A 25,997-nucleotide genomic window follows, 5' to 3' on the forward strand; every position below is an offset into this window, starting at 1 on the left:
GAGGCCTCCCACTGCTCAGAATGATAGGCAATTTCTCTTCAAAATAATCCATCCATCAAAATGTGCATGAGAGACCAGTCAAAGCCTGTGGATATGAAACAAAAGAAATTTAATTTCAAGATATTACATGGATATAAAACACAATGCATGTTTCTTTACAATTACACACACATACATTATATATATATATATATATATATATATATGGTCAAACAAGAATGAGAAAGAAAAATGGTGAAACCTTCTCTTAAGAAACCTAGTCAGGTTTTTGAGTGAGCTCAGGGACAGGGCAAAGTCAAACTTTGCTCCAAAGACATACCCTGGGTGAGGGTATGTTTTTCCTGACAGGTTGTGCTGGTCCCTACACAAGTCAGAGGCAGGCTCAATGGCTCTTTATTGTGGCTTTCGCCTCACACACTCCAGTTTCCATGGTAACCCAAGCACTCCAGCTATTTGTACTCCACCTCCTCACTAACCTGCCTCCAACAACTCTACCCTGATTTCAGCATTAGTTGTCTAATAAAGTCAGCTTCCCACAGTGAGTTTGCCACTGGCTTATCACCACTGCATTCAAAAGCTTTGCATCTTAGGGACTCAAATTTTTCCCAAATCCTGGGTAGTCCTGCTGGTATTCAGGTTTAGATCAGATCCTGATTTTAGTGCAAAGCCTTCAAAGTAAAGGAAGGAAAGAATGAGGTTCTCTCCTGGGAAAAGCAGTTCTATATAGAAGAGGCCTCAGAATGGAAGCCATCACCTTCCAACTCCTTGCGAGGCCCTCAAAAAGCATAGAAGTAGATGGAGTCTAGAGATGGCCATTCTCAAAAATGCTTCCCATTGCATGGTCACAGGGCCAGTCACTGTGGGGCACAGTCCCAGTGATCACAAGTTTCCCTAGAATGCAGTATTTTAAACCATATGCTACCATAGGCTCCTATGAGGGAAGCTGAACAGAAATATTTCTACCCAGGAGGAAAGAATGGCTCTGCTCTGATACCAGGATCAACTGCCTTCCTTATGGGCCAACAAAACAGCCACTTGCCACATCTAATGGTCACAATAGTCAACCACCTTGTACTACCCACTCCATCTCCCAAGGGTGTCCCGTTGTCATTCCTGACTGACTCTGGAAGGACATTGAGGGTAAAGGGCTTTCCTTTGTGCATGATGAGCTGTAGTTCAGTTATGAGTCATTACCTACTCCTCTAGTATGTTCTGGCACTCAGGTATAACCACTATCTCCTGATCCTCTTTCACTGCTACAGTAGGGTTTTTCAAACCAGATTCAATGGTCCCAAATGCCGAAGCCCATTGTTGCAAAAGGGTAAAAACTCAGTGCCTGTGACTTCCACTAATTTACCCAATGTAGCTCACCCCCAACAGATCTGAATCAAGGAAATGGTCTGTGTTTTTATGCTGTGTTCCTCTGGCACAAATGCACTGGCCCAAATTGACACCACATCAAAACCCAAAGCAACTGACCCCAGAAAAAAATGAAACTTTAAAAACCATAAGAAGAGGCACTTCCAAAGAGATTGTTCCAATACGAAAAATAAACACAATAAAAGAGATTTTTAAACATCTTATAGGTTAAAAAAATTAATTAAACACTGGCTCAAAAATACCTGCCTACTAAGTCATAAAGGACACAGTAACCTTCTGTGAAATGAAAAAGGGTTTTTTCTGAGTTTATCATAAGATTCCACAGGATTAGAATAGTTACAGATTATAAGGTAGAAAATTTCGCTCCTTACTCTTCAAATTTGGTTTCCAGCTGGATCCCAGCTTCTATAAGAAAAATGACCTATAATACCCTTAAAACAATGGTCACATTTTCAATAAATAAATACACATAACCATATACACATATAAACTGCCCAAGCATGTGCACGTGGTAAACACCTCTCTCGTCATCCTCACCCCAGAACGCTGCCCTAAGTGACTGATCCCTTTAGCATATCCTAAGTCTCAGCCATTTCTTTCAAACAGCACCAAATGACTGGATGACAAGCAGGCATTGTGTCACTGCACTGCTCCGTCCACCTGACACCAGACCATACTTAAGAGACCACCATACCACTCCAGGATGAAACACACTTAAATAAAGAAAAAAGTATCAAGTTAAGGAAGAACACTATTTTGATTTGATGATACCAAAAGGGGTCTCTGTTTGAATTTGCTGTTATCTGATATAAGAAAATGCATTTTTTCTTAATGAGAAAAAAACAGTCATATGAATTTACTTTTGCATATTTCAAAGAATGACCTAAGACTGCTGTAGAGTAAGGGGCTTCTAAGCAGTTTTATACTTCTACACATTTATTGCCCAATCTATTATGTTGGAAGGCCAAATTTTACATTTTCTCCATAAATGGGATAATAGCAGTAAAAGAAACAGTATAGTATGGAAGAGAGAGCTGACAGCCAGACACAAAGCCAAACTGCTACTCCAGAGTCATCTTTCATTTCAGCAATAATGCAGCATTTTCAATTGTTTAAAGATAGGTTAGCAAACAATATTTTGCTAGGCACCTTCTTTTCCACAGAGGGTCTGACTTAGCTCTAACACACAGGGTAAGAATGCTATAAGCCAGGCATAAACCTGAATATTCTCACCTGCCACACACTACTCTCTAGGCAATGAGTACTTCAAATAAGATCAATGCCATGCCATTGCTTACCTCAAACCTGTATGAACATACCCAACCCAAAAGCCAAATACTCTAGCCCCATCTCCCAATTGCCACCTATGCCCATTCTGGCAAAGATAGGGCAGTGGAGCAATTGCTGTTGAGCCCTGGTGATAAGCCACAACTATTTCCAAATAAGAATGCTCTCTCCTTTCATCCTATGGCCGCTATAGAGACCATCTACTCCCCTCCTCTGATTTCAACCTGCTCTCGGGAGATGGTCTAGCTGCACACCTGACTCCTGGGAAGGTGCAATAGATTCCACCCTGTTAGCCACCCTCTTCCTGGGCACACTCCAGAGCTTCCCATCACATACTAAGATTTCAACAAACCTCTATAAGGCTGTCAGTGACTTTACGAGAGGATACTGAGTGAAGTAAACAACTTCAGTAACCACGCAATTTTTTCATATCACTAAGAAAAGGGGAAGTTTTGGAGAGATAAAGAAGGGAAGGAGGAACAGAAGAAGGGAGGAAAAATAGTTAAATAACTGAAATTTGCTAAAATACTGTTCTGAATTCTCCTTTTCGATACTGGAGGTCAAATATTCTGCAATCTTGGACCCAAAAAGATAATTTAAAATTTCTAAGAAAGCTATAAATTATTTAAAGACAAATAAGATAATAGAGAATATGGCCTTATGGGATAAAGAACTTTCCCAGAGCTTAAAGTGAAAAGCTTACAGCCCATTTTGATTACCAATCCCCAAACATGGATTTTAAAACAAATAAACAACAAACAAATAACACATCAAAACATGAGAAAAGTTCAAAATATCAGTTAAAAAATAATATCAATCCATTAGGATTGACAGTACTTTCTTCCAAAAAATGGCAGTTGAGCACAAAATTTCGTATTTTTAAAAACAGAACTGGTCTAACAACACTGAATGCGCACTAGAGCCACCCTGGTTCTGCCCATTTACTGACTGTATATGTTGTTGGCTGGTTAGTGGTTTTCCCATAATATTAAAAAAGAGAGAGAGGGAGTCTAGCACTCTCTCTGAAGGCACAGCTTGCAAATGTCATCCAGTGAGTAGGATTAGAGGTATCAGTCGGGTCACAGGATTAGTTGGCTTCCTCAGTTCAAAGAGCAGCAAGCAAGCTGCAAGTCCAAGCTTCACTATGAGTAGAAATGACACCTGGCCCACTACATTCTGGGTGGATGACAGGAGGACTCTAGATCCTTCACAGGAATCCTAGGATGAAGAAGAAACAAGAGTATTAGATATGTTTATAAATATTACTTTTTGCAAACATCCCATCTAAAAGGTACAGAATCTACACTAAATATTTTCTCTAACCTAAGAGAGAAAGAAATTGAGAATTTGACTCTCTTTCAAGAAAACCACCTACTTTGCCTGATCATTAAATCATCTTACTGGCAAAAACACCAGCCATGTAGTAATTGCATATTCTCTGCCAGGTGTTGCCCTAAGTTCTTCATGTACATTATCTTGTTTTTCATCACAACTACCTATGCAACTACCTGCCATTTTTTTTAGTTGAAGAATCTGTAGCCTACACAAGTGAACTTGCCCTAGGACACATAGCTATTAAGCAGCAAAGCAGGGAACTGGCCTCCTAAGTGAATGAGAGTTCATGCTCTTATCACTACTGCCTCTCATCAGCAAATGTACAGTAAATGGCTACCAGGGCAAAGTAGGAGACAAAGGGCTACAAATATATTAAGTCTTCTGGAAGATAAACCAGATACAGAGATGAGACAATACATGTAAAATAAATATCAAAAATTATATTAATAGCATCAGTCAGACTTCAAAGCAAGATAGTAATTCTATCTGGCTGGGTTAGCCAGGTGTTTCAAAGAGGAAGTGGAAATTAAGATTTTCACTGCTGATACAATACAGTTACATTCATCATTGTGGACTTCCCTTTTTCTGAAATCTACAACTTCTGATTCGGGTTTAGATGTCTGTGCCACTTGCCATGAACATGCCACGTGCCAGCAGAGAGATGGCAGGAAGATCTATATGTGCAACTATGGCTTCATGGGCAACGGGAGGACCCAGTGTGTCGATAAAAATGAGTGCCAGTTAGGAGCCACTGTGGTCTTCGGGAACCACACATCCTGCCACAACACCCTCGGAGGCTTCTACTGTGTCTGCCTTGAAGGCTATCGAGCTACAAACAACAACAAGACATTCATCCCCAATGACGGCACCTTCTGCACAGGTTTGTTCATGTATTTCTATGGATAATTATCTATGGAAGGTCAGAGGATTGAATAAAAACCACCATTGGAAATATGCCTAGATGCCAGAAATAGACTGCAGCCCCCCTCCAGAGGTCCTGGGCGGCTATATTATAGGAAATTACAGCTCGAGGCTGGGCACCCAGGTCTGTTATAGTTGCAAAGAAGGATTTTTCAGTGTCCTGGAAGATACTGTGTCAAGCTGCACTGCCCTGAGCACATGGGAGTCGCCTAGATTGCTTTGCCAAGATTATCTTTCAGTGGATCAATTAAAATGCAGAACTTGGATTAAAATGAACACAACAACAAAGAACCCAATCGTGGAGTGAAGAGATAACTTACAGAATGGGAGAGAATATTTGCAAAATATTCATTTGACAAAGGATTAATATCCAGAAATATAAGGAACTCAAATCAGTAGAAAAACATTGATTAAAGAATGGGCAAATGATCTGAATAGGCCTTTCTCAAAAGAAGATACCCAGACGGCCAAGAAATATATGAAAAATATTCAGCATCACTAATCATCAGGAAACTGCAAATCAAAGCTACAGTGAGACATCATCTTACCCCAGTTAGAATGGCTATTAACAGAAAGACAGAAAATAACAATTACTAGCAAGAATGAGGAAGATGGTAATGTAAATTAGTGCGTAACTGTTATTGAAAACAGTAAGCAGAGTCCTCAAAAACTAAAGGTTTCGCCTATCCCACTGATGGTTATATGGCCAAAGGAAACAAAATCAACATATCAAAGAGATACCTGTGATTGTGTGTTTATTGTGATGCTATTTATAATAGGCAAGACATGAAATCAACCAAGGTGCCCATCACCCCATCACCAGGCAAGTGGATTTATCACAATGGCATATTATTCAGCTATAAAAATGAAATCCTGTCATTTGAAGTAATATGGATCAACTGGAGAACATAATGTTAAGTGAAATAAGACAGACACAGAAAGACAAATACCACGTTTTCACTTATATGTGGAATACAAAGAAGTCAGTTTCATAGCAGTTGAAAATAGAACAGTGATTGCTGGAGGATAGGAAGTGTAGAAGCGAGAGGGGACAGCAGGAGGTCAGATAACAAGTACCAAAGTATAGTTAGATCTGAGGAAAAAGTTCTAGTGTCTATAGCCCTATAGAGTGGCTGTAGTTGACAACAATTTTATACATATTTTAAAAAGAACTAGAAGAGAGGAATTCAAAGGTTTCCAACACAAAGAAAGCTTAAACGTTTATGGAAATGCTAATTACCCTAATTTGATCACTATACGTCATATACATGTATCAAATATCACATTCTACCTACCTAAATATGTACAGTAATTGTCAATTAAAAATAAGTGAAATATATCATCATGTGTATCAAAGAACCTATAAGGATTTATATAGGAAATTCCATGTAAAACAGTTTATTACTTTGAAAATTAGTAGTCATCTGGGTTGAGACTTCACAAAATTAATTTAGAGGAGCGTGCTTGTTAATTCCCCAAAGAAGTGTTCTCTAAACTCTTGAAGATATTGGCATAGGAAAAGACTTTATGAACAAATCTTCAGTAGCACGGGAGCTAGCACAAAGAATCAACAACTGGGATCTCATCTTATTAAAAAGCTTCTGCACTGCAAGAGAAACCACCAACAGAGCTAAGAGACAACCTACAATATGGGAAGAAATTTTTAGCAGCTGTACCTCAGACAAAGGTCTACTATCGAGAATATATAAAGAATTGAAAAAAATCAGACCACCCAAATTCAAACACCCAATTCAAAAATGGGCATCTGAAATGAACAGACATTTCTCAGACAAAGAAGTAAAAGCAGCAAATAAATACATGAAAAAATGTTCAACATTACTGGTCATTCGAGAGATGCAGATGAAAACAGCACTGAGATTCCACCTCACCCCAGAAAGAATGGCTGCTCTCAAGAAATCAACCAATAACAAATGCTGGCAGGGATGTGAAGAGAAAGGAACCCTTCTCCATTGTTGGTGGGAGTGCAGACTGATGCAACCACTGTGGAAATCCGTATGGAGATACCTCAAAGAACTAGGACTAGAGGTCCCATTTGACCCAGCTATTCCCCTGCTGGGTATCTTCCCCAAAGAATTATCAGAATCATATCACAGCAATATATGTGCACCTATGTTTATAGCGGCACAATTTGTAATAGCTAAAGCTTGGAAACAGCCCAAGTGCCCATCAACTGGAAACTGGATAAAGAAGATGTGGTTTTTATAAAATGGAGTACTACTAAGCCATAAAGAATGAGAAACTAGAGACATTTATAGCTAAAGGGATGCATATTGAGCCCATACTTTTAAGTGAAATAAATAGGACACACATGTAAATACCGAATAGTTTCTCTAGTGTGAGAAACTGAAAGTGTAAATAAGGATGAAAATGATTAAAATAATTGATAATTTGAAATAGGAAAAGGTCCAAAGGTGTAGGGGTGGTGGGAGAGGAAGGGGAAAGGGAAGAAGGGAAAGGAAAAATTATGAGAAAGAAAAAAAAATGGAAACAAAGTATGTAAATAGGGAAGAGTGGAGGGGGTGAAGGGCGCACAGGTAATGGGAGAAAGATAAGAACCAAAATACATCATGTACAGGTACAAGCACCCAATGATAAATGTAAACGTGTTGTATACCTAAAATGTACCAATAAAAGGAAAAAAAAAAAAAGATTTTCACTGCTGAAAATAATGCCCATTAATAAGTAGGTACTAGATCAGTTGTCAGGGGACATTTAGTCATGTCTGGAAATATTTCTGTCACAACTGGGTGAAAGGTGTCAGTGTCATCTACTAGGTAGAAGCCAGGGATGCTGCCAAACATCATACAATGCACAGGGGAGCTCTCACAAGTAATTAATAACCCAAAATGTCAGCAATGCACAGGCTGAGACACTCTTTGCTAAATAGAAGTGGTTTTTTATTATGCTGTTGATGAAGATGATAAAATTTCATTATCTTCTTCAAAAAATAGTTGTTACTTTTATAAACATCAATATCAAAACTCTAAGATTGTACACACTGTTGTGTAAAAGAAATATATGGCAGGCCCCCGGATTTGGAGGCTTGGAGAAGACAGTTCAGACCTGGAGATGTTATTTGAAGAATAGTTACCACTCAGAGAGCAGAACGGACTGTGGAAATACACTAAGCCACTAAGGGGAGTGGGAGTAAAAGGAAAGAACAGAGAACTTTAACAGATTTTAAGAACAACAAATGAAAGCAGATGGCTATGCAGACAATAGAAAGCCAGTAAAAGGAAAAGAATTAGAGGAAGGAAGAAAATAAAAATAACAACATTATACCAAGGTAGCTGTGTCAGGATATAGGAAACGACCAGAGAGAGAGGAAAGCAGAAATGCCCTTGCTTGGTCCAATTGAAGATCATTTATTATCTGTGGGCCTTTACTTTTCTAAACCATTAACATTTTTAAGAATCTAATAAAAGCTATATATATGCACACATACACATTGTATATAAAAACATGGAAAAAATGCACACATGCACTCACATAAAAGATTGCATTGCTGGTATGATGGCACATGCCTGTAATTTCAGCTACTCTGGAGGCTAAGGCAGGTGGATCACAAATTCAATGTCAGCCTCGGCAACTAAGCAAGACTCTGTTTCAAAATAAAATTTTCAAAGGGCTGAGGATGTAGCTCAGTGGAACAGTACTTGACTAGCATGCTCGAGGCCCTGGGCTCAATCCCCAGTACTGAAGAAAGAAAAAATACACTGTATTAACAATAGAAACTTTAATCCAGGCGTGGTGATACACACCTGTAGTCCCAGCACTCAGGAGGCTAAGGCCACGAGTTTGAGGCCAGCCTATGCTACATAGTGAGTTCAAAGCCTGCCTAAACTACATAGGGAGACCTTGTTTCAAAAAACAAACAAACAGGGCTGGGGATGTAGCTCAGTGGCACCGTGCCTGCCTGGCCAGTGCAAGGTCCTGACTTCAATCCCTGGTACCAGAAAACAAACAAACAAACAAAAAGAAACTTTAGGGCCGGGGATTTAGCTCAGTGGTTCCGCTGCCTGTCTTGCAAGCACAAGGTCCTGAGTTCGATCCCTGGTACCAAAAAAACAAAAAGAAACTTTAGTCCACAAACAACAAGTCAAGACTCCCTGTTCTAGCAGATATGGTGATGCACGCCTATAACCCTAGCTACTCAAGAGATTAAGGCAGAAAGATCACAAGTTAGAGCCCATCCTGAGCAACTTAGCAAGACTTGTCCCAAAATTAAAATAAAGGAGGTAAGGATGGAAGGTATAGTTCAGAGGAAAAGCTCTGAGTTCAATTTCCAGTGCTGAAAGAAAATAAAAAATCACCCTGCTCTAAAAGTTCTTGGTGAAATACTACACTGACTTATTTGTTAAATTCCTTTCTTTCTTTCCAAAATAGAATTGTCAAGTTAGAAAGATTTATTATTTCCTGCTTATCTTCAAAAATGAAAGTAACAAAAGGTATAACTGATACACAGCAATGTATCCTTCAAAAATAACTTATGCAAAAAAAATAAATAAATAACTTATGCTTGGTTTTAACTCACAAATATATAGGACAAAAATATTTAGACATAAATAACTCAAACACCGATCTTGCCTCAATCAGTGAGCCCTGCCTAGAAAGGTCAAAAGCAATGAGGACAGAAAAGAAAGCTCAGATAATTCATTCAAATGTAAGTAACAAGACTATACTAAAATCCAATATTCCAGAAAAAAAATAAGATTTATCCACAATGATTGAGCTTTGGTTTCTTTGTGTGTGTCTGTGTCTATGTGTGTATGTGTATGTGTGTGTTTTCTATTGCTGATGTCTCAAACAGTAATTATGCTGTCTTGGTGATAAAATGAGCATGTCAAGCCTGAGAACACTTCATCTACTACCTGAACCTTGTATCGCAAGGCCAAGTCTGCTCTGCTTTTCTTTAATAACAACCATTACAACTTGTTGATGCTTTAACAATTATGTTTTTCCAAAACATTTCAGCTGAATCTCATGATAATCCTGTGAAATAGATATAACTATAGAATGATTATCCTTCATCAAACTTCTTGGAACCACGAGTTTCAGATTTTGGAGATATTTGGATTTTGGGATATTTGCATAGACGAGTTAAACAATCCCAATCCAAAATTCTGAAAGCCAAAATAATTGGGACTCAAGAAGTTTAGATTTTTAGAGCATCTCAGCTTTCAGAGTTCTAGATTAAGAGTGCTAAATCTGTTTCAGCCTCATTTTCAGAGGAGGAAACTTGAGTTCTGAAACAATGAATGATTTGCCTGGATGAGAATGAGGATTCAATTAAGGAGTATCACATATCTCATGATCTTTCTTTCCAGTGAGTCACTGGCTCCTTCAGAGGAAAGCACAGCAGTCTGTTGCCAGAAAAGCCTGGGACATTCATCAGTCCCAGCATTAAAGAATCCATTCTGAACCAAATAGCAATTGCATAATATGATTTCCAAGTCCCTTCAACACCTAGGATGCTTCTTTGATTAAGGTTAACATCTACACAGAAAAAGGACCATACATACTACGACCATACATACTCAGCACTGCTACTCTTGGTCTCAAATTACATTTGCTTTTCATTTGCTTAACAAGTACTCTTAAGATAGCTTATGCCTGTGGCCTGGTGTTGCAGATGGCAGGAATCAGGTAGGTCATCTGCTTGAGGCTCTACCCCTCAACACCTAGGGCAGTACTGAGTAGTATATCCATTTAATGAAGGAATTCAAGGGTAAAGACCTGGCCTTGTCATTTTTATATTCTTCCTGACTACAATTATACTACCCTGGGAATTCAAAACAAACACTGCTGACTGACTACTTGCAGAAGGGAACTATATTCAGTAAGAACAGAGAATAAGTACAATTGATACCTTTTTTCCCCTCTTTCTTCCCCTCAGACCATTTCAATCTTGTTGGTGTCATCACAACAGTGGGAGAGCTAGAAAATAACTGTAACAAGAAAATGTTATGGACTAATGTCAGTGCTATAGACAGACCTTATTAACAGGAATTATTTACTCATTCAATTTCAATGTGAGGAGTTTTACCAAGACTGACATATTTATACTTCATTAATCTTAACTAATTCATGCTGATTTAATGAAGTAGCTGTGCCTGGGATACCTTGAAGAAGTACCCCACAGGTAATACAGAGCCAAGGAGGCCTGGATTAAATGTGCTCTATACTGCGAGGTCTCCCAAAAAGAATTAACTATACCTTCCAGCACTTGTTTCTGAGCTATTCCATTGCATTGGTCATCTGTGCTTGTGACTAGCTATATCCTTCTTGAACTCCAAATGAGATTTTAGAAATGAGACATTAGAAATGATTCAATGAAAACCCACTGAGAGAAGATAGTATAAATAAAAGGATTAATTGAGAAAAAAGCCAACTAGTTGAATAGTTGAATGTTAAAATAGTTGAAAACAGTTGAATGGCCAGGAGAAACAGAGCAAACCAAATGACAGTATATCAGTTTCCTCATTTCTACAAATGTACACACCCAGAAAGTCCACAGAACAATATCTTACTAAATTCATATTTTCCTTGCTGGTGTTCTTCAATTCACCCATGGCCACAGACTCTGGAGCAGGGTACTTTTTTTTCTTTTCTGACATCATCTGATTTCCCAGGACTTTGCGCTGATTTAGGAACAGAAAAGATTTGATTTATAAACACTTACTGTATCTCTCGTGTAGGTATACTGGCCTTCAAAACTATAATTTCCTTAGGTTAAAAAAAAAATTCAGGGCCAGGGATTTAGCTCAGTGGTTTCGCTGCCTGCTGCACAAGCTCAAGGACCCAAGTTTGATCGCCGGTACCAAAAAAACAAAAAACATCATTCTGACAACTTCTGCATGTACTCTCCGACCACCTCATAAAAAGAAGGTCAAGCATCTACTAAAACACCTGAAATCATTGCTTTTGTAAATAATCACTTTCCTACATACTTAAAAGGGCTGAGATATTAGAAGCACCTTTATAGTTAATTTAAATGAGCAGGACTGGGGATTTAGCTCAGTGGTTCCGCCCCTGCCTTGCAAACGCAAGGTCCCAAGTTCGATCCCCAGTACCAAAAAAAAAAAAAAAAAGAGCTAATATAGGCCAATTGCAGTGTTCCTCTGAAACCATAAAAGAAATATCAGTTACTTACCAACACAGATTTTTTTCCCCAAAGTGTGTTGCCTCTGGTAGCTGTTAAGAGTCCCTTCCCCTTCCCCACTAAAGGATATGTAGGCTGTTCTGCTCTAAGATTTTGCTTCCCTGTCACATTCTCACACAGAACTGGAGAATTTGGAGAAATTCTATGAGATCCCAATATAGCTATAAGAGGGCAGGTACAGGCCTTCTTAACAGGATCACATGACTATACTGCCATTCAGAGCAAGACTAAAAGGTTTTAGAGCTTTTCATCTCTGAACAGTTTAGAAATTGATGTAACCTACTATAACAATTGACAGTGACAATTTTACCATCTTTGGAGAAATCTTCCTTTTTTTCCCTTTAAAGAACAAATCTTAATTCTAAAACAAGAAAATCCAAAGGCTGGGGATTTAGCCCAGTGGTTCCACTGCCTGCCTCGCAAGCGCAAAGTCCCGGGCTGGATCCCCAGTACTCACCCCCAAAAAAAGAAAAAAAAATTAAAACAAGAAAATGCAAAAACTAAAACATTAACTCTACATAATAAATATCATCAATATTCAGGATATTCTGATTTAATAAATTAATCTACATGAGGAATTCTGGAGGAAAAATGTAGCCAAAAGAGAGATCAAAGCAGGACAGATTGTCAACTGTACATTAATAAAGCTGAGGAGGGATAATTTTTTATTTTTAAATAAAGGATAGAAATCAAATAGCAAAAACACAGAAATGCTGGAAAAAATACAAACACCTTCTTTTCAGAAATCAGGTATCACCTGAGAGGACGCTAAAGTGGGGTGCCACAGGACTGGTTGTAAAGCTTCCAATGAACTGTTAAAAAGACATCTCATTACACCACTGCAGAGCTACTGAACAAAGCCTACACACACTATCAGCTCAAGAATCTCTGCATGTAAAGCCAGGAGTGGTGGCACATAACTGTAATCCCAGCACTTGGGAGGCTAAGATAGGAGGATCATGAATTTGAGGCCAGCCTGACTACACAGCAAGACTCTATTTCAAAAAAATAATAATAATAATGTTAATAAAAATATAAAGTTCTTGTTCTAAAATGTTTTATACTGATAGAATTATAAGCTCCTGTATAAATTTTAAAGTTCTAAATTCTCTTGGCAAAAAAGTGGGTAGCAGCCAAGGCAGATACTATCTATTTATATTTCAAGCAATAATTAGTCAATACACCTAAAGGCAATAGCAGAAGAGTTCACCGAGAGAGAAAACTACACCATCTATCTTCAGTTAAAGAAACACTTGTTTGACATAGATTTTATCAATAATTTTTATAGCAGGGAATGACAGATTTTTCCAACTGATAAGAAAAAATGATAATAAACTAAGGTTGTTCATTTATACTAGCCATATCTGAACAGGTGAATGTACTTCTAGAGTTCTAGTAAAGGAAATATTTTTAAAACTATGAAAAATATACATAAAATTTACCATTTTATCCATTTTTAAGTGTATGGTTCAGTGGCATCAAGTGTATTCACAGTGTTGTACAACCATCACTCCACCATTTATCTCCATAATTCTTTGCATCTTCTCAAACAGAAACTCTACACCAGTGATGGTGAACCTTTGACAGACGAGTGCAGCATCCAAACTGCAACCTAAAACCCACTTACTTATCACAAGGTGCTAACCCTGCAATTAAACCTGAATATTTAGGTTTTAGTTTAGAAAAAAACAACTCATACATTAACATTTTTGTCTTAAAAGAAACAACATGCATGCCATAGGTTTGCCACCACTGCTCTATACCTATTAAATGACTCCCTATTCCCTTCATACCCCCAGATGCTGACAACTTCTATTCCACTTTTTGTCTGTATGAATTTGACCATTCTAGGTACTTGTTTTTGTTTTTGTTCTTTTTGGTACTGGGGATCAAACTCGGGTCCTTGCACTTGCGAGGCAGGCGGCGAAACCACTGAGCTAAATCCCCGGCCCTATTCTAGGTACTTGTATAAGTGGAATTGTACAATATTTGCCTTTTTGTGACTGGCTTATTTTATTTAGCATAATGTCTTTGAGGTCCATCCATAACATGTCAAAATTTCCTTCTTTTTAAGGATCGATAATATTCTATTCTCTGTATATACCACATTTTGTTTACTCAATAACAAATGAACAGTTGGTTTGCTTCCACCTGCTGGCTACTGTGAACAGTGCTGCTATAAGCATTGAACAAATATCTCCTCAAGACCCTACTTTTAATTCTTTTTTTTTTCCTTGTTTTTTTTGGTACTAGGGATCAAACTCAGGACCTTGCGCTTGCAAGGCAGGAGGCGGCACCACTGAGCTAACTCCTCGGCTTAATTCTTTTGAGTATACACAGAAGTGGAATTGCTGAATCATAAAGTAATTCTATTTTTTAATTTTTCAAAGACTTTCATATAGTTTTCCACAGCACCTGTACCACTTTACCTTCTTACCAGTGTAAGGTTCCCATTTATCCATACCCTAATCAACATTTGTTATACTGTTTTTTTAATAATAGCCATTCTAGGGAGCATGAAATGGTATCTCATTGTGGCTCTGATTTACATTTCCTTAAGATCAGTGATGCTGAGTATGTTTTCATGTGTTTCTTGGTCATTTGTATATCTCCTTTGAAAAAAATGCCTACTTAAGTCCTTTGCCCATCTTCTAATGCGGTTGTTTTTATGTTGTGGAGTCATAGGACTTCTTTCTCTGTGAAAATATATTCTAGATATTAACTCCTAGTCAGATATATGATTTCCAAATGTTCTCTCCTGTTCCATGAGCTACCTTTTCACTCTGTTGATAGCAAAGGAAATTTTGATGTCAAACAAACCTAATGTCCCAGAAGCTATTGGCCCCAGAAGATCAAAACCAGAGTGAATGCTAGACTCCCAGAAATGATAACAAGGACCAAAATTAGAGTTAAGTGAATTTGCAGAACCAGGCATGGTGGGTCATGCCTGTAGTACCAACACTTGGGGGGCTGAGAAAGAAAGATTGTGAGTTTGAAGCCAGGATCTGCAACAAGACCTTATCTCAAAAGACCAAAAGAAAGAAAAAAAAGGAACTACTAATAGTTGCTGCTTAAAGAAAAAAAAGAATTACAAGGCATTCATTTTTTAATACAAAAGTTTAAAGCTTTAATCAAAGGGCTCCATAGTGTTTCTGGATTTATATATCTTACTAATGTTAAAACAATTTTTGAAAGAAAAACAGAACACTGAATAGTGCTAATCTGTCTCCAAGTTAACCAGAACCTGCTTATTAGTTTGTGCGTGGAAATTTGAACCCCATAACCAAGTTATCTACTGCCACCTGATGGCAATATTCCTTACCTACAAGTTCAGATTGTAAACCACCTGTAAACTGAATCTGCAGTGATGCATAAATAGCAAAGAAATTGTATTTATTCTAAAAACAAGATTTTTAATCAATTTTATACAAGGGAAGGGAATACAACAATTAAAACACTAAGCTTACTAAAATTCATTTTTCTAACAATTTTCCCAGTCTCCCAACCTCCTCCTCCATAGGTTTGGCAAAAGTTATGTCAGAAAGTAAAAAAGAGGGCCAGAGATTTAGCTCAGGGGCGCCACTCCTGCCTTGGAAGTTTAAGGTCCTGAGTTTAATCCCCAGTACCAAAAAAAAAAAAAAAAAAAAAACCAAAGAAAGTAAAAGAGACTGTGTATACTGGTCAAGAATAAGGCCTCTGTCCTCAGCCCCAGAAGAGAAGGATCTCTATTTCTTTTATTTCATACAGTCTTTTCTCTGGCTTGAAACACAGCAAAATGCTTTGAAACAAAAGCTTTTCCAAATTCTATCTTTATTGTCTTACTAATTAACCCCCTGCAGAATCCTTAGGAACAGAAGAAAATGTTTCATGCATTACAAAAGTCAGGCATATGCCAGGTATGATGGTGAACACCTATAATCCCAGTACTCAGGAGGTGGAAGGAGGAGGGTTGTGACTGCAAGACCAGCCTAGGCTACATGGTAAACTCAAGGCCACCCTGAACTATACAATAAGACTATATCTCAAAGAGTGATGGGGAAGGGAAGTGGAGGATGGGGAGAGAAAGAGAGACAGACAGACAGAAAAGAAAAGAGAAGAGGGGCCACCAAACCACTGCCCCGAGTGCAAAGGAGCAGAGCTGCCCCCAGAGCAAAGGAGGTGACCTTCTGAGGAGGTGAGCCACACAGGCACCAGCAGCACACATCCTCTCCACCCCACCCCACCCCTTTGAAATGAGAAGACACATAAACAAGTCTCAAAAGCAGACGTCCAGATCACCTAAAGCAACGCCAAAGGGAAAGCAAATGGAACAATCTGATACTCAACCACCTGGACTCCCTGAACTGGCAATGAAAGAGGATATGGAAAAAATGAAATCAGAAATAATTTCTCAGATAACAACAGACATTGTCCCAATAGTGCAAGACATGACTAATAAATCTAGAGAGTACACAGATAAAAAAAATAGAGAAGCTGAGGAACATGATGGAATCCCAACATAGGAAACAAATGGAATCCATAAGACAGATATCCAGATTAAAAACTCCATTGAAAGTTTACACATCTGAAAGAACCAATGTGAGGACAGAATTTCAGATGCAGAAGATAAGATTGCAGTAAGTGACCAGGAAAAGAAAAATTTCTTTAAAATAGTCAGGGACCACAAGAAATCAATCCAGCAGCTGCTAGATGATGCAAAGAAGAATAACATAAGACTGATTGGAGTCAATAAAGAAAGTGGAGAGAGTGCAGATGAAATAAAAAAACTGTTCACAGAAGTGATGGTAGAAAACTTCCCAAGTACAGGAAAAGAACCTGACATACAGATAAGTGAGGAATATAGGACTCCAACTAGCCTTGATAAAAAAAAAAAATCTATACATAGGCATATAATAGTTAAGATTCCAGAAACCCAACAGAAGAACAAAATTCTACAAGCAGTTAAGAGAAAAGAAACAAATCACATACAAAGGAAAGCCCAACAGAATTACAGCAGACTTCTCAACACAAACCCTCAAGGCAAGAAGAGCTTTGAGTGACATATTCCAAGCCCTAAAGGAAAACAGCCTCCAACCCAGATTGATATACCCTGAAAAACTATCTTTCAAAATTGATATAGAAATAAGATACTTTCATGACAAAGAGCAACTTAGGAACTTCATAAATACCAAACCAGCACTCCAAATATTTTATACAATATCCTATGAAAAGACGAGGATCACAACCCCAGGAAGCCCGGCAGAATGAATCTATTGGGCATGACAAGAAACTAAACACAAACAGGGAGAATCCAACAAAAAGAAAAAGTCATGGGCTGGGGATTTAGCTCAGTGGTTTCACCGCCTGCTGTGCAAGCTCAAGGACCTGAGTTTGATCCCCGGTACCAAAAAAAAACTCAAAAAAACCCAAAAAGTCATAGGGCTGGGGATTTAGCTCAGTGGTTCTGTCGCCTGCCTCACAAGCACAGGGTCTCAAGTTCAGTATCAAAAAAAGTCATAACAAGGATAAGTTAATATGTATCAGTTACGACCATCAATGTTAACAGTCTCAATTTACCAATCAAAAGAAATAGACTGGCAAAATGGGTCAAGAAGCAAGATCCAACACTATGCTGCATACAAGAAACAAAAGAAACATATATCTTCTCTAGTGTGAGAAACTGAAAGTGTAAATAAGGGTTAAAATGATTAAAATGAATAATTGATAATTTAAAATAGGAAGAAAGGTCCAAAGGGGTAGGAGTGGTGGGAGGGGAAGGGGAAAAGAAAGAAGGGAAAGGAAAAACTATGAGAGGAAAAAAATGGAAATGAAGTCTATGCAAATAGGGAAGGGTGGAGGGAGTGAAGGGTGCACAGGTAATGGGGAAAAAATAAGAACAAACATACATCATGTACAAGTACAAGCACCCAATGATAAATGTAAACATACTGTATACCTAAAATGTACCAATAAAAGAACTTAAGAATAAAAAAATTTAAAAATTTAAAAAGAAGAAACTCATAGACTCAAAGTTAAAGGGTGGAAAACAATACTCCATGTGACAGGAATCTGAAAAAAAAACAGGAGTACCTATCCTCTTTGCAGATCAAGTGGATTTCAAACCAATGCTGACTAACAGAGACAAAGAGGACACTATAACCTTGTAAAGGGAACAATCCAAGAACAAGAGATAACAATCATAAATATATATTCACCAAACACTAGTGCGCCCATCTATATAAAACAAATACTAATGGACGTGAAAAATCAAATAACCACTAATACAATAGTAGTGGGGGACCTCAATACCCCACTATCACAAATAGATAGATCAACTAGACAAAAAATAAGTAACGAAATACTAGAACTCGGCTTCCAGGCCACTGTACCACCCCCGCGCCAGCACACGGGAGGTGAGCGGCTCCCAGCCCACAAGAAGAGGCTTCTGGGCCACCGTACCACCCCTGCCAGCACACGGGAAGTGAGCCACATGGGCTCCAGTGGCACACACACACACCCCTCGAAATGAGAAGACACATAAACAAGTCTCAAAACCAGACTTCCAGATCACCTACAGCAACCCCAAAGGGGAAAAAGATGGAACAATCTGATACTCAACCACCTGGACTCCCTGAATTGGCAGCAAAAGATCTGGAAAAAATGAAATCAGAAATAATTTCTCAGATAACAGCAGAGATTGTGCTCATAGTGCAAGACATGATTAATAAATCTAGAGAGGAGCTCAGGAACATGATGGAATCCCAACACAGGAAACAAATGGAATCTGTAAAACAGATGCAAACAGATTTCCAGGAGATTAAAAACTGCATTGAAAGTCTACACAGCAGAATGAGCCAATGTGAGGACAAAATGTCAGATACAGAAGATAAGATTGCAATTAGTGACCAGGAAAAGAAAAATTGCTTTAAAATTGTAAGGGACCATGAGAAGTCAATCCAGCAGCTGCTAGACGATGCAAAGAAGAATAACATAAGATTGACTGGAGTCAATGAAGAAACAGGAGAGAGTGCAGATGACATAAAAAAACTGTTCACAGAAGTGATGGCAGAAAACATCCCAAGCAGAGGAAAAGAACTTGGCATACAGATAAGTGAGGCATATAGGACTCCAACTAGCCTTGATCAAAAAAAATCTACACATAGGCATGTAATTGTTAAGATTCCAGAAACCCAACCAACCCAGGACTCAAAAAAATTTTATACAATATCCTAGGAAAAGATAATGAGGATCACAACTCCAGGAAGCCCGGCAGAATGAATCCCTCGGGCACGACAAGAAATTAAATGCAAAGGGGGAGAATCCAACAAAAAGAAAAAGTCATGACAATGATAAGTCAATATGTATGAGTTATAACCATCAATGTTAATGGTCTCAATTCGCCAATCAAAAGAAATAGACTGGCAGAATGGGTCAAGAAGTAAGACCCAACACTATGCTGCATACAAGAAACACATTTAATTAAAAAAGAAACTCATAGTCTGAAAGTTAAAGGGTGGAAAACAATACTCCATGTGACAGGAGCCTGAAATAAAAAGCAGGAGTAGCTACCCTCTTTACAGATCAAGTGGATTTCAAAAGAAAATCTGAAACACTCTGGTCCCAAGAATTTCAGATAAGGGACACTCAACTTGTATGTACAAATAAATCTATTGTGAATATGCATTTTCATTCCTATCAAGTAAAAACTTAAGAATAGGACTGTTGGTTCTTAACAGTAATACAAGAAATTTCTATATTTTCCAAAATGGTTTTATCATTTTACATTCACATTAGCAGTATTAGAAAGTTCTAACTGGTTCACACCTAGGCTGACATTTGTTCTTTTAAAATTTTTAACTTCATCTCCCTAATGAGTGTATAATTCAATCCTGTTATTGTACTGATTAGTATTTTTCGGATTCTAGTGTTGCACACCTTTCCTTGTGCTATATAGGCTATCTATCATCTTCTTGTGTCTACTTTTTAATTGGGTTGTCTATTAATGGGCTGTAAGAGTTCTTTATATATTCTGATCATAGGTTATATGCATTATAAATATGGTCTGTTTAAGGATTACTTTTCATTTTCTTTTTTTGGCGGGGGGGGGGGGTACCAGGGATCGAACTCAGATCCTTGCACTTGCGCAGCAGGCGGCAAAACCACTGAGCCAAATCCCCCGCAACTTTTCATTTTCTTAACGATGTCATTTAAAGTTCTAATTTTGGGGGGGGGGGGGTACCGGGGATAGAACTCGGGTCCTTGCACTTGCACAGCAGGCGACGAAACTACTGAGCTAAATCCCCGGCCCTAAAGTTCCAAATTTTGATGGAATCTCATTTATTAATTTTTTTCTTTTATACATCATGTTTTTTATATCCTAGGAAATTCTTGCCTACCCTAAATTCATAAACATTTTCCCTTATAATTTCTTCTTAAAAGTTTTATAGTTTTAGTCTTTCATATTTAGATTCATAGATCCTTTCAAGTTATTTTTATGAATGGAAATAAAGGGTTGAGGTTAATTTTTTATATATGGATACCAGATGTTCTAGTGCCATTTGCTAAAAACACTATCTTTTCCTCTGCTCTTGAATTGAGTTTATGTTCTAAAAAATGTTAGTATTAAATAATCTTTCAAAACTCAGTGGACCATATATGTGTGGTTCTATTTCTAGATTCTCTGTTTTATTCCAATGATCTATAAGTCTTTCCTTATACCAATACTGCCTTGATTACTGTAGCTTTACAGGAAGTCTTGAAATTATGTACTAAATGTCTTCCAAAACAGTTTTTTTCTTTTTACTTTTCTAGGTCCTTTGTACTCCTACATAACTTTTAAATTTCAATATCCAATTCTTCATTTACAGCAAGTATACATAGACCTGAATTTTTTTTTTTGGTACCAGGGAATCGAACTCGGGTCCTTGCACTTGTGCAGCAGGCGGGGAAACCACTGAGCTAAATCCCCAGTAAGATTTTGGGTTATATAGTATTTGTTTTTTGGTTCTTTTCTGGTACCTGGGATCGAACTCAGGACCTTGCGCTTGCGAGGCAGGCACAGTGCCATTGAGCTAAATCCCCAGCCTCTGAATTTTTATATATACCTGTGTTTTCTAATCCTGCTAAATTCAAATACAAGTTCTAGGGGCTCCTAGACATTTCTTAGTATTTTCTCTGTAGATGATCATTTCATCTACATACAAAGATTTTACTTCTACCTTGCCAATCCTATCCTAATTGTGTCATCTTATTGCCAGACTATTTTGGTTTGGGCCTAGGTTTCAAAGTTTAATGGAAACATGAAGAGTAGGCATTATCTCCCCTTGTTCCCTACCTCAGGAAGAAAGCATTGTATCTTCTCCATTCATATAAGGCGTGTTTGCTGGAGGTATGGAGTGCATGTCTTTGACCTGCTGAGAAGGTTCTATTCTACTTCTAGTCTCCTGGTAGCTTTTACCATGAACAGCTGTAGAATTTAGTCCAATACTTTTTCTCCAACTACTGACAGGATCATATGGCTTTTTCCTTTCCTCTGTTAAAATAATGACTTTTGGGGGTGGATCTTCCAATGCTGAACCAACACTGCCATCCCTATAATAAAACCACTTTCTACATACTGCCAGAGCTGACTTCTAAAAGTTTGTTCTATTAAACAAATTTCTAGCTATGTTCATACTTTTTTCTTCTATTATCTTTATCCAGTTTTAGGATTAGCACAATGTTGAGTTCCTAAAATGAGGGGAGAAGTGTTCCTTCTTTTTTCTGCTTAAATGTTTGATATAATTTATCAGTTAAAATGTATATGAGCCTGTTGTTGTCATATAGGTAGGTATTCAAGCTAGGAATATACTTTCTTTAATAGGTGCTATCCAAATTTTATATTTCTTCCAGAGTTAATTTCATTAATTTATCTTCCAAGGTTCTTCTTAGAAGTTATCAAATTTATTTCAAAAAAGATTTTTGTAATATGTTTTCTATATCCTTTTAAATTCTGTAACATCTGTGGTAATGTCTCCTAGATCTTGATATTATAATTTTAAAAATATATAATTGATAGTGTAAAAGGAAGAAAAGGTCTAAAGGAGCAGGGGAAGTGAGAGGGGTAGGGGAAAGGAAAGAAGGGAAAAGAAAAATATGAAAAAAGGAAACACATGGAAACAAAGTCTTTGCAAATAGGGAAGGGTGGAGGGAGTGAAGGGAGGGCAAGAGAAGGGGAAAAAAATAAGAACCAACATACTCATGTACAGGTACAAGATCCCAATGATGAATGTAACTGTATTTTATACCTAAAATGTACCGATAAACTTAATGGGGAAAAAAATGTTTTTTACAAAAAAAAAAATACTAGAACTCAATCAATCTCTTGAATAAATGAACTTAACAGATGTTTACAGAGTGTTCCACCCCACAAAATCAAATTACACATTCTTTTCAGCTGTACACGGGTCATTCTCCAAAACAGACCACATATTCGCTCATTGAACACGTTTAAGTAAGTGCAAAGGAATGGAAGTTATTCCCTGTGTATTATCAGACCATAATGCGATGAAATTGGAGATCAATAGCAAAAGAAACCACAAGAATTTCAGAAACACATGGAAACTGAACAACACACTTCTGAATAACCAATGGGTCACAGAGGAAATTAAAGAAGAAATCAGAAAGTTCCTTCAATTAAATGACAATGACAATACCACATATCGGAATCTATGGGACACAATGAAAGCAGTCTTATGAGGGAAATTCATAGCAGTGAATACTCATATTAGGAAAACAGAGTGAGCCCAATTAAACAACCTGATGCTGCACCTCAAGCTTCTAGAAAAAGAAGAGCGGGAAAAACCCAAAGCTCATACAAGGGAAGAAATTATAATGATCAGGGCAGAAATCAATGCAATGGAGACTAAGAGAATGATACAAAAAAAATCAATGAAGCCAAGAGCTGGTTCTTCAAAAGAATAAACCAAATTGACAAACCTTTAACCAACCTTATCAGAAAAAGGAAAGAAAAGGCCCAAATCCATGCAATTAGGAATGAAAAAGGTGAAGTCACAACAGACCCAGCAGAAATTCAGAGGATCATCAATACCTACTTTGAGAATCTATATGCCAATAAGATGGAAAACACAGAAGAAATGGACAGATTCCTAGATACATATGAATTACCAAAGTTGAATGAAGAAGACGTAAAAGTTCTAAACAACTCAATTTCAATCAATGAAATTGAAAACGTAATTAAAAACTTAAGAACTGAGAAAAGCCCAGGTCGTGATGGCTTCACCACCGAATTCTATAAGACATTTAGAGAGGAACTACTGCCACTACTGTTTAAAGTCTTCAATGAAACTGAAAGGGAAGCAATACTCCCAAATTCATTCCTGGAAGCAAGCATCACCTTGATCCCCAAAGCAGAGAAAGACCCAACCGAAAAGGAGAACTATAGGCCAATCTCACTAATGAACATAGATGCAAAAATCCTTACTAAGATACTGGCAAATAGAATGCAGAAGATCATCAAGAAGATCATACACCCTGATCCAGTGGGATTCATCACAGGGATGCAGGGCTGGTTCAACATACGCAAATCAATAAATGTAAGACACTACATCCATGGAGCCAAGAACAAAAACCATATGATCATCTCCATAGATGCAGAAACAGCATTTGACAAAATCCAACATGCATTTATGATAAAAACCCTACAAAAAATTGGAAGAGATGGTCTCTACCTCAATCTGATAAAAGCCATCTATGAAAAACCAACAGCCTATATCATAATAAATGGTCAAAAACTGAAATCCTTCACACTCAAATTAGGAACAAGACAAGGATGTCCATTATCACCACTCCTGTTCAATATAGTTCTGGAAACATTAGCCACGGCAATTAGACAAGAGAAATAAATAAAAGGAATAAAGACAGGAAATGAAGAAGTCAAATTGTCATTATTTGCAGATGACATGATACTCTATATGGAAGACCCCAAGAACTCCACCAAAAGTGTTCTAGACTTAATAACCAAATCCAGTACAGTAGCTGGATACAAGGTCAACACACAAAAATCAATAGCTTTCCTCTACATGAACAATAAACTGAGACAGACATAGGGCAAACAATTCCTTTCACAATAGCATCCAAAAAACTGAAATACCTAGGAATCAACCTAACAAAAGAAATCAAAGAGCTCTTCTCTGAAAACTGTAGTACTCTGAGAAGAGATTGAAGGTGATATCAGAAAATGGAAAGACATCCCTTGCTCCTGGGAAGGAAGGATCAACATAGTGAAAATGGCCATACTTCCAAAACTACTATATAGATTCAATGGAATCCCAATTGAAATCCCAGCAGCATACTTCATGGACCTTGAGAAAACAATCCAAAAATTCATTTGGAACCTAGAATAGCAAAAGCAATTCTAGGTAACAGAGACATGGCAGGGGGTATCACAATCCCCAACCTGCAACTCTACTACAAAGCTACTGTGATAAAAACAGCATGGTACTGGCAAAGAAACAGACCTGAGGACCAGTGGAACTGATTAGAAGATGCAGAAACAAAGCCAGACACACTCAGCCACCTCATCTTCAACAAAGGAGCCAAACACCCTCACTGCAGGTAAGATAGCCTCTTTAATTAATGGTGCTGGAAAAATTGGGTTTCAACTTGCCAAAGATTAAAACTAGACCTATCTCTCACCATGCACTAAACTAAAATCAAAATGGAAGAAAGATCTAAATATTAAAACAGAAACGCTGAACCGGCTGGAACAGAGGTTAGGTAGAACTCTTGAAGACATTGGTGTAGCAAAACATTTTATCCACAAAACCTCAGTTCCCCGTGAACTAGCACAAACAATCAACAAGTGGGATCTCTTCTTATTAAAAAGCTTCTGCACAGCAAGAGAAGCAACCAACAATGTGAAGAGACAACCCACAATGTGGGAAAAAATTTTCACCTGCTGTTCCTCAGACAAAGGTCTACCATCTAGAATCTATAAAGAACTTAAAAAAATCAGACCTCCCAAATTTAAAGACCCAATCCGAAAATGGGCATCTGAAATGAACAGCTATTTCTCACACAAAGAAGTAGAAATAGTAAATAAACATGTGAAAAAATGTTCAACATCACTGGTCATTCGAGAGATGCAAATGAAAACAACGCTAAGATTCCACCTCACTCCAGAAAGGATGGCTGCTATTATGAAATCAACCAATAACAAATGCTGGCGGGGCTGTGGGGAAGAGGAACACTGCTCCACTGCTGGTGGGAGTGTAGACTGGTGCAACCACTGTGGAAATCAATATGGAGATACCTCAAAGAACTAGGACTGGAAGTCCCATTTGACCCAGCTATCCCCCTGCTGGGTATCTTCCCAAAAGAATTAAAAGAATCAAACCACAGCTATATATGTGCACCCATGTTTGTAGCGGCATAGTTTGTAATTGCTACAGCTTGGAAACAGCCCAACTGCCCATCCACTGGAAACTGGACAAAGATGTGGTTTTTTAATAAAATGGAGTACTACTGAGCCATAAAGAATGAGAAACTAGAGACATTTATAGCTAAATGGATGCATATTGAGGCCATCCTCTTAAGTGAAATAAAAAGGACACATGTGTGTAAATACCGAATAGTTTCTCTAATGTGAGAAACTAAAAGTGTACATAAGGATTAAAATGATTAAAATGAATAACTGATAATTTGAAATAGGAAGAAACGGTTCAAAGGGATAGAGGTGGCAGGAGGGGAAGGGGAGAGATCAGAGTTACAGGCTGGAATCTGGAAAGAATCCATATATAGATTGTGTTTAAAACTATAGGAAGAGATGTAGATAGAGACTAGGCTGGAGCTCATCAGTGGGTTGGGAAGGAAGAGTCACTGAGATCAAAGGAGAGAAGGGTGTGCTTCCAGA

General features: G+C 37.9%; 1 protein-coding gene across 5 annotated transcripts in view; it reads right to left on the reverse strand.

Moving 5' to 3' along the window:
- Positions 1-92: 92 nt before the first annotated feature.
- Arhgap19 (Rho GTPase activating protein 19) overlaps positions 93-25,997 on the reverse strand; it is a 77,952-nt gene continuing 52,047 nt past the window's right edge. For 4 of the 5 annotated variants that reach the window (XM_013069810.3, XM_087185055.1, XM_087185057.1 and 1 more), the window contains 3 exons: positions 11,475-11,585; positions 10,814-10,892; positions 93-3,885 (listed from right to left, as the gene is read on the reverse strand). In XM_013069810.3, coding sequence (XP_012925264.1) covers positions 3,875-3,885; positions 10,814-10,892; positions 11,475-11,585 — 201 coding nt within the window. In that variant the 3' untranslated portion in view covers positions 93-3,874. The remainder of the gene's footprint in view (positions 3,886-10,813; positions 10,893-11,474; positions 11,586-25,997) is intronic. The other variant, XM_087185056.1, reaches the window with a different exon arrangement.

This window comes from Heterocephalus glaber, unplaced genomic scaffold, assembly GCF_053883595.1.
Source record: "Heterocephalus glaber isolate CG9 unplaced genomic scaffold, H.glaber_assembly_v1.0 deba00001497, whole genome shotgun sequence".
Lineage (NCBI taxonomy): Eukaryota > Metazoa > Chordata > Mammalia > Rodentia > Bathyergidae > Heterocephalus > Heterocephalus glaber.